Below are 13313 nucleotides of genomic sequence, written 5' to 3'. Positions count from 1 at the left end.
TCCCTCATGGATTATAGAGCAAAGTGGCAACTGCCTCATTGTCTTTTTATATAACAGGTCCAATCCCATAGAACAAGCATACATGGATTTATGTCAGTGATAAAAATTCCTACGGAAATTATACAATCAGACCCCACGAATATAAGGTTGTCACAGGCACATCAATGATTCTGATGAAGCAATCTCACGTATTACACTTAACCTAAGGCTCTTACCCCAGTTGGAGAGAATGTGTAAACAGGACCAAACAGAATAGTAAAGTCCTGTCTGGCTTCCCTTTTTCTCCTGTCCATGATGGCCCTGCCTCACCCTGTATCCATTCTGAAAAAGATCGCCACAAGACTTCTTTCGCCTCCATGTCTCTTGGAGGGTTTGCAAATTTACATCACTGTGTGTACGACGGTACACAAGCAGTTTAGGAGGAATCATTGTTTCTGGACCAAATCCAGTACTTGGGACTTGACTTCAGGTCAAGAAGTCTGTAATCCTCAAATATTTATGGTCTTTAAGTATTCCTAGTAAAATAACCAAAGAAAAGGCTTTAAAAAGAAAGGCTTCCTTGATAGGACAATGTTGCTTCTGTTGGTGTTAAATCATTGGTGTCCGTGCATTCAGCTGCAGTTGTATAGGTTTTCCATGTCAGTCGCATCAGAGAGTGTCTCTGTGAGCAAAATGTCAGCTCTAATATAATTGTTTTTTTTTCCTCATTTTTTGTTACAGTGCCTTTAATCCCCACAACCCAAACAGATTTACCTTTCTCCTGCCCCTTTTAGTGATTTACTACTAACCCCTATAAAGCCACGTCGCCATCAACACACAGCTGTGTCAAACCTTTCAAAAAAGTCTGAACCATGCCAGGGATTAACAGAGATGAAAATAAAGCAGAACAAAAACAATAATCCGTACATAAAATGAGAGACCTGTTTTCACAACGAAATTTCAAACAACTCCGTCTGACAGTAAAAAAAAAAAAAAGAGTAAAAAAACAAAACCCATCTCTGTCAGATTAGGACTACAGATAAGGAATCTACACTTCCATGTAAACATGTATTTAGGGCATAAATTCCTGAAACTTTTGTTTGTTTTTTTTAAACAGATACAACTGAATCCTCCAGCTCCAGGTATTTTAGCAGAATCAAAGGAAAGACTCCCTCTGGAGCTGGAAGCAACAAAACGACATAAAATCCAGATTATATTGTCATGACCCTCAGTAATCACTTTGTATCTATGGCAACTGAAGCTGTGTTTTTCTCATGTTTATGGCCCAGAATGGGACTGAAATCTGAAAGAGACCTGATATTGTACTTTTGCAAAAACCTGTTTGTTTTTTTTAAACCCAAACAACAACAACAAATTATAAATACACTCACCAGCTCCTTTGTAAAGTACTCTGTGCTAGTACTGAGTTGGACTCGCTTTTCTCTTCATAACTGCCTTAATGCCTCTTGGCACAAATTTAGCAAGGTGCTGGAAAATATTCCTTTTTGAGCCATACAAACATGATAGCATCACACAGTTGAATTTACAGTCATCTGCACAAGATACACATCTTTATTTCCACTAAATCCCAAAGGTGGTCTATTAGACTGAGATCTGGTGACTGCAGAGGCTATTTGAGTACAGTGAACTCACTGCTGTGTTCAAGAAACCTTTGTGACATGGTGCGTTATTCTGCTGGAAGCAGATAAGCAAAAGATGGGTACACCGTGGTCATAAAGGAATGGCCATGTTCACCAACAATACTCAGATAGACTGTGGTGTTTAAATGATGATCAGTTGCTACTAGCAGGTTTTCTTGACCATGTCTAAATGCACCGAGTTACTGTCATGTCGTGTGGCTGATTAGATGTTTGTGATAAGCAGCTGAACGATTATATCAAACAAAATTGCGTTTCTCCTGTCCATGATGGCTCTGCCTCATCCTGTCATGTCGTGCGGCAACACAGATACATGTATATATAAATAATGCTTTTTAGTTTATTTTTAGTTTTCTTTAGTTGTAACAACGACCATCTATAAATAATGTCAATGAATAATAAAACAGTTGAACAAATGTACAATATTAAACTTAATATTAATTAAGAAAAATAAATTAGCAACATAAGTTTAAATTTCATATTTTTTAATGACCACAAATCATGTTTTCATAGACACTGATATCCTATTGAAAAAATGTAATACTCCCCTTGGTGTTATGCTGCTTCCTGTTTTTACTCCACTACATGATGGATGCAATTATTGTAGTTTATTTATTTTAAAGCTTTAGATGTGTATTATTTCGCTGATATATCAAGAAATCTAGCCATATATGGTGTAACAACAGGTCAAACAACAGCTGCAACATTAAATGTATGAATCAATAAATTCATAGGTATTATACTATGATATCATTTATACAGATGATTCTTGAAAGTTTTACTTCAACTACTTTAAATATGTTTTGTTTATATCATTGCTAGCCTACTTAAGTAGTATTCTAATTTTACTTTAGTATATAAAAAAAAATCCAACTGATGGTGTGGATCGTAATTCATACTGCACACATGTAATCCTAACTGACCTCACTGTGTTTTGCCTTTTCGCATTGGCTTTGGATGCAGTGATTCACACCTGTTTAACAATAACAAATGACTACGCTCCACAAACTGAAACTGTATATTTGTTCGACTGGCAAAGACAGAAATGTTGTGTTGCACTTACAACACAAAACATAGCAGCCAGCTTTTTGACATAAAACTGATGTGACAACATCAACAAATACTTTGCAAATTTGGCGTTCAGATTGTAAATATCAGACATGCCACCAAACACACAGTGATGCTGCGATGCAGGTGGCTGCAGAACACATTTTTCTCAATTAGTGTGAAGCATCTGTGTTTGTGTTATGCTGTACATCTGTGCGTGCGGTATTTTGTCTTGCGTTTAACACTTTGTGAGACTTTGTGGAGAAATATCTGTTCACGCTATCACATCTGAGACTTCACCTACACTGAGTGAGAGCAAGAAAAACAGCCCCACAAAGGCCTACAACAATTATAACACACAATAATTTCTTTTCTATTAAAAAAAATGTGTATTATGTAAAAATCATGTTAAAAACAAACCAAAAAAAAAACCTCAATGAAATTCTCTTGCTGTGTTCATGTATGAGAAAATCTCTTTCCCGCACATGCCAAAGCCTCTTGCACACATGTGTCAGCTTGCCAGATGCTCATTCAAAAAAAAAAGGGTTTTCTGTTCTGTGCCCGCTCTTACTTAATTGAGGCTTTGCAAGGCCAAGCACTGCCTCTGTGTCACATGTCCTGGACGGGCAGCTTTCTGGGGCTTTTTATCAATCGGCAGGCTGGAGCAGTTCATCTGGGATAACACTGACAGTAAACCAAGCCAGGATTAGATTATATGATGCTACGCTAATCTAAACACACAGATCCTCAGCAAGTGTACACAGCACTGACTCTTCCTGCTCATTCATGGAGGATAAACAGTCCATATTTATCAATACATACAAAAAAAATGTTCAAACTGCAACACGCGAGAAGCCTGGCTATACTAAAGAGGCTTAAACTTCCCTCGAAACAGTTTCCCTTCCCTACCATGGGCTGAAGGGCCATATAAAGCGATCATGCCCATATCAGGTACTGTAAGCCTCTTTCAGCAGGAAACCAACAAACTAACCCACCACTAGGAGGCAGTAGCATGTCAGAATATAAGGCATGTCTGAAGGCTACAAACTACTGCACATTCTTCAGGCCAGTGAAGCTTCAATAACATTAGATTGACACCATTTCTTACTGGCTATCCAAAAACAACACACTTTAATCAAATACAATGAAATAGAAATAAAATAGACTTTGCAGTTGTCTTTAGGTATTTTCATGATGCCATTTGTCTTTAAAAAATTGTTTTATTCCTTAAATATTTAAAACTGGGAAGGTAGTCCTCTGTAATGGCTGTGGTGGAAAGGCATGGAGTTAACTTACAGGGTGTGAAAGCTAAGGCTCAGTAGCCACAAGATCTATGAGCATCTTTCAAACGGCAAATCCCACACTGTCAGGACTCTTGGGAGAAATGTTAAATTCAAGTAGTTAAAGGAGATTAATTCCTTTTTCCAAGGAAGAACTCTACATGCACTCTTACATTAGCCTCACATCATTCTCCTCCCCTTAATCAATGTCCATTTTGCAAAGCCAAAGAGAACATGACTTAAAATGTGCACAGCGTATACAGGCACTGCCTTGTGTGCAAAGTGGATGAATACTCTACCACAGAGCACAGGGCAGAGCCCTTATTAGTGGGCTTTTTATTAACCAGGCACACCTCCACTGAATTTCCACTGGTCTTCTCCAGGACTGAAACGAGAGTTAGTATAATTGTGATATATTATGCTGGCTGGTGTGTGGTGTGTATTCCCTACCAGCTAATTGAAGTGAAGATGAACCAATCCAAGGGGATTGAAGAGCACAATACGCACTCTTAACAGCCACCATGGCTTCTAACAAAGCCTGCGTTAAGGAACAGTATGGACACTTAACTAAATGAAAGTAACAGCAGTTGTGCATTAGCTCGTTTTGGCCCTGTTAAGCTGTCTGATGGAAGTGAACAACCACATACACAGCTAAAGCAAAACGGGCAATTTCATTTATTTAACAGTGAATTGCAAAGGTCACCATCAGAAAGCAGATCAGGTACATTTTCCGACTGATACCGTTTAATTGTGCTTATTTTCCTCCCACCACAGAGTTCCATATTAACTCCCTTATTAATACAGGATATAAGCAGTTAATAATGACTGCTATTCTCAGGTTCTCGACCTGAATATGAAGACACTTTCAGCACATCATTGGTATTCTAAAATCGACCGTCACATCCTACTGCAGATCGACGCTCTGTTAATTTTATAACATGGGCTTTGCAGCACTTTATGTTGCTATTAAACACAACGCCTGGTAAAAATAAACCCATCCCAACGCATGACAGAGGGTTTTCTGTTCTTTTACTGTGCTGCTGTTAGACAAGTCCAGCACTAAAATAAAAAATGTCTTCGTTTTTATGAGGTGGAGATGCCACCTCTTGTGTCACCATTGTGAAACTGAAACGCACTGAGTCTCCCCATTTAAAAATAATGAAGAGCCCTGGAATCTAGGGCATCTCTAAATAAAAAAAACATTATAGGCACATTTTGTTTAAGGATAACAGCTCACAGTGAAGCTGGATTATATGTTAAGGTGTTGTTCTTTCCTGCATCAGGTCTACATGCAGGATATTTAATAATCATTACAGAACATCAGCCAGCAGCCAGACCACTATTTCACAATCTTTCATCATCCTCATCAAGGGCCTAACGCCAACAGTCTTCTGGGGAGGAGATGAGGACACCTTGCATCATGAAACCAGACTACTTGGCTTGGCCACGTCTAATTCATTACACAGCTTGTTCCGTGTGAAATTCGCGAACCACTCTGCGCTTCTTAAGAAACCTTCATCAACTCAGAGATCAAACATTCACAGCCTCACATTACTTCACAGAGTCAGTGATTCTGGCGGGCATGTAAAAAAAAAAACCTGAGGAAAACCAGCATTATCGAGTGATTCTTCGTGTTTCTTCTCAAATTTAACAAAAACCTTGCCAATGGCAATATCGATTGCTCTACTCTTTTAAAACTCAGTGAAATCCTTAAAAATGTAGCAGTGAACACCAAGAGCACCCTGAAACGGTCACATTTAATTAATTGTAATATTTGAGCACTCCTACTGTTACTGATAAAGAGTGTTTGAGACAAACTCGACAAAAATGGCAATTTGAAGGAAGGCTAAATGTCAGTATTAGTGTGACTACTGCATTAACATTGTCGCTCTGTGTATTCCAGTGACACAATAAGACCAACGCTGGAATAGTGTTGGCACGAACGAGCTTCTTTTTTGAGGTTTTTAAAAGCAGAGAGGCAGAGCATCCAAAAAAGAACACACCTACAAAGAACTGCAATGTAATTTAGGTCACATCATCTAAACACGGTGGGAAAAAATAGGTCGTTATGTAATGCAGGTTAGGGTATTTTCCAGTCTGCTCATGCGAGAGTGTGTATAAGTGTGTATGGGGATATCACATGCTTTTACATGTGCATTTTTTTGTTCGCATGGATGTGAATGAGTCTAATAGATGGTACAGCACTGTGAGGTACCCCAGGTGCAACGCCTCGACGGACCAAATACTAATGAATGTGAAGCACAAACATGGAGAGTCACCGAGCCACAGCCCTACTCTGAGTCACTTTCACTCCCATTAGTTGATCCACTCTGCTGTGTCTTTGTTCCCTGAAACATCAGAGGAACCCAGCCCTGTCACTTTCAATGATGAGGGAACATTGACTGTAGCCGCAAGCAAGAGAGCCTCCGAGACTTGCTCCCAGTGATGGGGAGACGGTGGGAGTGATAGGAGGAGATAAAAAGGAAGGGTGGCATTCAATGACAGAGGGCAAAAAGGAATAGAAAGACACAAATGTGAGGATGAAAATTATTAAAAATAAGCGGAAAGGAAAAGCAATAGGGTCGATAGAGTGAGAGCTATAAGTTTAAGTTTATGGATATGGAAACTTACCAAGCCAGCTTCTGTTTAAGTAGACAGACACGAACACAGGAGGAACAGTGAAGAAGTCAACCACTGAGTTGACCTCCAGCCAGAACCACAGCTTGTCATTGGCTGCTATAAACTGTCAAAAAGAAAAAAGGTGACAACTGAAGGTTAATTTTGCACAAAACATCCTGACTTTGCCACAGCCCGCTCTTCAAACTGCTGTGTCTTCTTTTGACAATGCTGACTTATTATACACAATGACAAAAGCTTCACCCTACTTGCTGAGTCATGCAGTAATGGTTGTTGGTGTAAGCAGCTTATGAGTTTGTTTGTTTTTTTCATTCATTCAGGATGTCAAGCATCCGGATAGCATTTGCACCGTCGGAATTCTGCTCTTGCATGACAGCCATGCTGGGAACATCGTTACAGCAATGTCAGCTTAAACTAAAGGTACGCTGTTTGAGTAATGGGTGACTAAGGTAAAAGTCTGCACATGCATGTCAGTTGTCCAAAACATTACTCTGTCTCAAAGTAACTGTTTTTTATGCCATCATAAAAATAAAATCAATAAAAAGCAGTAAATGAATGAAGTCAGATGCATTAAAGAGCCTTTTTGAAGATAAAACAACAGCTATATGGCTGTATTTTGTAGTACATTCATTGCACAGCAGATGCATGTAAAAAATGGGTGTGTGCATGTACCAGCTTACCCGCAGGCCAAAGTAAAGAAGGAAGAATACGTTGAAGGCCATATCAATCTGTAACGTGAAATCTTTGTAGAAGTTCTGGCAGGATTCTATAGGACTAGAGACAGAGAGAATTATCAGTTAACAGCAATTATCAGTCAGTAAATGTGAAATCATTTGATCAAAATATGGAGTTATAACCACTGTAATAAAACTGAAATCTCCCGTAATACTGAGCTCAATGCAATGATGGTGTTGTACGTCGACTGAGTCCGAGGAGTGAGTGGGAGGGGCGGGTCATAGAGCAAGATGAAAGACTTATGGCTCTAGCTTAGCTGTAGAGTCAATCGCATCTAGATGAAACGGCCAAAAATATACTGAAAGTGGAGTTTGCTTTGATGTGACAGTACTTTCAACACGCATAAATTATTCCGCGTCTGTCACACACAAATGTTCCAAAAGATAGTCCCTCATTTGAAGAGAATGTGTGGAGACTGCAATCACTGGGCTGGTGATACTCTTCAAAAAGGCAGATGATGATAAATGAGTTATTAACTGTCTGGTCTGTCATATGATCCATTTTCTTATTTACCGCGTGATGATTAACCATTAGCGAGTTGGTGCTCGCAACAAAAGCAATAACAGGCTCTGTGCCCATCCCATTCTTCACTTGGTCATGGGCCTATAGTATTTTGCTCTTGAGTAATGAGGAAATCCCACTGTGGGGATAAGCATGAATATGCATTACGGTGTGGCTGACTATAGGCGACCTTTTGGGAATGTATAGAGCGGTGAGGGAAGACACACTGGGCTATTACCACAGCACACAGTTCAAAGTCAAGTTAAATGTTTAAGTCTACATGTGTATGTAGGGGGCCCATGGGGATGCAGTGTATGAATCAGAATGGAGTTTACCACATAATGAGACCCCCAAAGGTAATGATTAGTGAAACTTAATCATCTTCCAGTTAACATCAGACCCTTGATCACATGATGCTTTTTTTATAATGGCTGACTAAGTAGAGAAGGAAGATTGCTCGAAGAGGATGATCCAACTTCTAATACGTGGCCTTGTTGGGCATATCCTAAAGATTGATGTGATCTTTTAGACACAGTGCCAGGATGATATGGATTAGTCTAATTTATTCAGCAACTGTTTAAAAATCTAATCCTTGGAGCTAAAGTAATGGACCACCAGAAGTATCTCAAATTGAAGCAGCTCACAGATAATAAGTAAATAATAAGTATTTGGCATCCAAAATATTCATCCGCAAATCTTCTAACATCTACACAGTGAAACTCACACAGTGATTTAGAAGTTCAACCTTAGCTAATGTTTGCAGACCTACGCGCAAGTCAGTGTCTTAAAGCACATATGATCATAAGCAAACATTTATACACATGCAGATGGTGCATACTGAAGACACCATTTGGAGCGGTCACTGTGGAGTTTTCCCTTGGGCCCAGCTCTGGCCTAATTCTGAATAACCACTAAAGTCATGTGACTGACTCTTGACAATACAGAGAAAGCATGGCAGCAGCAGCAGGGCTCGTGTGGTTCACTGAATCTGCTGTCTATTCGCTTTAGAAAAACAACACAATGGTTACACAGAGAGCTCGTGTTTAGTCATTTTATAATCATCATTGGAAAGCAAAGCTCATCATTAACTAAAGTAGGGGGAAGACACAGTGAGATGATTTCATCAGTACAACATGGGTACAGTCCAATTATAGAGCGGCTGAATTTTAAACTGCATATTACGGCAATGTGAACTACAAAGGAAGAAAAACAACAACAGGCAGGTGACTTTTTTCAAGTCCACTGTTTTTTCCACCTTCTCCCTGCATTAGATTTGCCAACCTTGGCTGTTCTTTTGTGGACATTTTTAAAAGCACAAATAAAAATGAAGCCACACTCCTAATACAGGTGTGCTAATAAATGGATTCGATGTACTGCAGTCATAGAGTTGAGTGCCATCACACGCGTACAAAGAGTTATCTTTTGTCTGCTAACATTAAAGCAACATTTTTTCAAATAATGTATTCCTTTCATTTAATCTAAAGCTGCACTAAATGCAGCAGAAAGCAGTTCCCAGCCAAAAAAAAAAAAAGCTGACTGTGCACTACAGTACCTGAGCCTCACAGAAAGATACACAAAGCAGGAACTACTTGACAAACTAAGTGGAAGATTTAGAAGCTAAAAGGCCAGAGAGACTGTTTTATGTTGTGAGGCCAGGTTTAATATTCAGACGATGTTAAGTAGAAATATTTGTTCCAGAATTCTGATAGAAAAATGTTATTTATTGAAACGTGCAAATATACATGCAAATATCTCTTTTATGACTGTCTGCTGCCTTTTGTTCTGCTTTCTGTCAAGATGATCCCACACTGCCTCAATAATGTTGGGGTCCAGACTCTAGGGAGGCCAATCCATGACTGACAGTGTTCAATTTTGTGTTTTTCTCTCCAACTATGCTTTTACTGGATTGGCAGTGTGTTTGGGATCATTGTCATGCTGAAAAATGAATTGGATGCTGTCTGCATTCATAATTACATGCATTTTGTCAACACCACTGGATGAAATCTTAATGTTTTTTTTAGTTGTTTTTTTTTAGGCCCGATATTTTGTCTTCCACTTTTCCAGTTTCCTCAGTTTTGTTGTAACCGCACACTGAGCACAATAGTGAGATAGCTGAGCTAATAGCTCTTTAGAAATCATCTTACTTGTACCAAAATACTATTGTACGCCTTTCAAACTGTGTTTTCTTTATACATTCAAGTAAAGAGATGGGAATATATTATGTGTTTTTGCGACTGGCTACTAGTAACAAAGCATGGAGACCATGTTAAAAATTACAAGAAAGTATGAAAGGAAATGGAAAGAAATTACGGCTGACCCAAGAATTTAGCACAGTATGTATTATACATAAACAAGCAATTCATTTGTATTACAATTTTTTGTCTATCCGCCAACCATAGAAAACAAGAATTTGCACAAGACAGATTTTGCGAGAAAAAGATGGCATTACTATTCAGTTTACTCCTGCTAAACTTGGATTTAAGGAACTCAGTAGGTCCTTGGCACAGAAACAGATGCCAGGTCATTATATTCCTACTGGGTGTAGCTCAGGAGGTATAGAGCAGGTCAACTACTGATCAAAAGTTTAGCGGTTCGATCTCTGGCTCCCCTAGTCTGTATGCCAAGTATCCTTGGGTAAGATACTAACCCCAAGTTGCTCTCAGATGCATCCATCGGAGGATGAATGCATGTGAATGTTAGCTAAAAAGCACTGAAAAGCATAGAAAAAAGTGCTGGTGTGAATGGGTGAATGTGGCATGTCGTATAAAGTGCTTTGAGCGCTCCATGAGGGCAGAAAAACGCTATATAAGTCTCCATTTACTGATTCTGATGAGTGAACTCTGAGACACCCCTCCTCAAACTGACCCCTTGCAACTCAACAAAAATTTCTTCAGACATGGCATTTTTAAGTTAGGGGATTTATAAAGGATAACCTAAGGCAAAATTCATTCATAGCATATAATCCTAAGTAAGAGAGCAGTGGGCGACACCTGAGAACAAGCTCCAAGTTACTGTGCCTTGATCAAGGAAAATTAACCCAGCAAGTTTCTTCCTGTGACAGAAGGAAACCAATGAAAGCCTGGAGACAACATGTAAACTTTAAAAGTTGACATTACTGTCACGTTAACACTTTTAGTCACACATACAATCAGAACTGCTCCCAACAAACAGATGTTTACATCTGCGCTGTAACTGCAATAATTTAATCAACCGATTTGCACTACAACCTGGTTTGCCTCTTATCTGTAGTTAATTTTATTTAATTTTAATAACTGTACAGTACTCTGTTTATAGTAACCATTGTCCTTAATGTAAATATGTAAGAAAAATTGTGTATGTTTCTGTTCTGTGTCCTGTTTACTGTTTGTTGTATATGTGTCTTTCTGGCTGCTGTTACAACCAAATTTCCCCTTGTGGGACAATTAAAGGATTATTCTATTCTATCTATTCTTCTATTCTACATCTCCAAAAATTGATTCTGTTCATCTGGACGTAGCGTTTTGTGGGAGAAACGTTTCGTCACTCATCCAAGTGACTTCTTGGATGAGTGTTTTAGTCACACAGCTCAAAAGTAGTCATGAAATAGTTAATGAAGCCTTAAAGTTAAATGTTAAGGACAAAAGCAAATAATTAGCAACAACTGTGGCCTGACAAAATTCAATTCAAAATCCCTTAAAAATGGGTTCATACTTGAGAATTCTGCAGCCATGTCCAGGTGCCACTGCATATGCCTTCGTCAACGTCACATGTTATCAATTTGTCATGGGATAAAAGTGGGTTGCCCATGAATTCACTCATTATTGACCTGAACAACTATTCAAAAAGATGATAAGCCTTTTAATTCTGTTATGCATTGCCCAGCAATAGGATGGGCGCTTCTGTTATTGAACCCCACTATCTGTGTCACCTTCCCACACAAAGAGTGTGTAAGACAAGACAAAATCCAGATTCCTGCTTTCAATGTCATTTCACACTCTGCAATCACAAGGGATTCCTGGCCACATGCTGCCAGTGTCCTGCAGAAAATAGATCTGCCCACCACAGGTCTTATTACTCCTTAAGCTCTGCCACAGCCTGGGGTTACACCATCGTGCCTGACAGGAAGAGGAGACGAGAGAGAGACGGAGCAAGAGGAGGGAGCAGGGGTGGTGGGAGAGAAAGAAAGACAGCAGCAAGACATGTAGAGATTAGACAAGGAGAGAAGAAAGGTTGTGACATAAGAGGGAGAAGAGCCGAAGATGTAAAAGTGACAGCGGAAAAACTCTTCATCCCCACTGTGCTTATTACCTAAACTAGGACTAGATATGCACATGTATACACACGCAGACACACACGCAGAATAACAATTAGGGGCAAAATCTCGCAGGATATTAAAGGTAGAAGCATCAAAATCCTCTGATCCCCACCTAACCCACCGCAAGATGGGCCAGACAGGCAAAAAGTCATTTGCGTCTCAAGGGCAACAGAGTATGTTGATGATGATGATCTAAAAATAGTCCCGAACACCTTCAGTCCGTCAGCAGGACCCAGTCATTCGTTAGCCTGCACATGACCTTGGCTAGCTGCAGGAGCAACAGCAAGGTTTCTCCCTGAGGAAACAACAACAACAACACGCTACTGCTGACATGACTAATGCTTACAATCACCGTGCAACACACACCAAATCTGAGTCACTCTTCATAGACGAGAAATGTCGCACTCTTTGTTTTAGATTATTGCATTTTCTGAGTCTCATTTTTTAAAAGTCATCAGGTGTTAATAAATGTGCTCGGGCTGAAAAATACGGATGTGTCGGGGATAATACCCAAACGTCTAATAGCTTAGGTGCAGCATTTCTCCAGAGGACAGCACATGGAAGCGGCACAGCAGGGAGGGGGTCTGTGAAGCTGAAAGAAGGCCAGGTTGGTACTCTGATTGATTTAGGTCAAGGCACCATTACTAAAATAAGAAATACTTTAGCAACGACAAGGGCAACGGACAAATAAAATCCCTCCAGGGAAGCTAAAAATAGACAACTCAATTTTGTAATGTGAGTGCAAATGACTTGCCTCCTGCTGCAGGCGTATCCTGTATTAAGACTTTATTTTAGTCTCAAGCTGCCTATGAATGAAAATAGCTCACCTTTAAAAGAAAGCACAATTTCATATAATGCAAGCAGCAAAAAGAAAAAGAAAATCAACAGGTGAGTGCATTTTTAATATACTGCAAAGCCACAAAAGCTAAAATACATGAAACAAGCAACTCTGCTTTTGAACACAAACTAATTAAGAGATAATAAACTGTGGTTATTCAGAAAGTGTAAGTCTTTATCAGCTCACTGATGAAAGTCGTCAAGCAATTAAGTCGGCTGTGCTGAGTCCTACTCCTATTTGGTCTCATTTCAGGTCATTTAATCAGGGCATTATCACCTATTCATGTAAAATAACCTTCTTTAAGGACAAAATATTAACTCCTTAATGCCTAGTCAATTTTAATG

The 13313-nt window shown here is 39.4% G+C and overlaps 1 protein-coding gene across 41 annotated transcripts in view; it reads right to left on the bottom strand.

Annotated features, from left to right (window-relative positions):
* The window catches only part of kcnma1a (potassium large conductance calcium-activated channel, subfamily M, alpha member 1a), a 148384-nt gene that overhangs the window by 57309 nt on the left and 77762 nt on the right, over positions 1-13313 (bottom strand). For 40 of the 41 annotated variants that reach the window (XM_042224353.1, XM_042224348.1, XM_042224411.1 and 37 more), the window contains exons 4-5: positions 7282-7375; positions 6596-6707 (exon numbers count right to left, since the gene is read on the bottom strand). In XM_042224353.1, coding sequence (XP_042080287.1) covers positions 6596-6707; positions 7282-7375 — 206 coding nt within the window. The other variant, XM_042224487.1, reaches the window with a different exon arrangement.

The sequence above is a fragment of the Haplochromis burtoni genome, unplaced genomic scaffold (assembly GCF_018398535.1).
Source record: "Haplochromis burtoni strain Fernald_Lab_line unplaced genomic scaffold, NCSU_Asbu1 Contig_7, whole genome shotgun sequence".
Classification (NCBI taxonomy): Eukaryota; Metazoa; Chordata; class Actinopteri; order Cichliformes; family Cichlidae; genus Haplochromis; species Haplochromis burtoni.
Note: the sequence above shows the minus strand (reverse complement) of the source record. Positions and strands in the feature narration are given on the sequence as shown.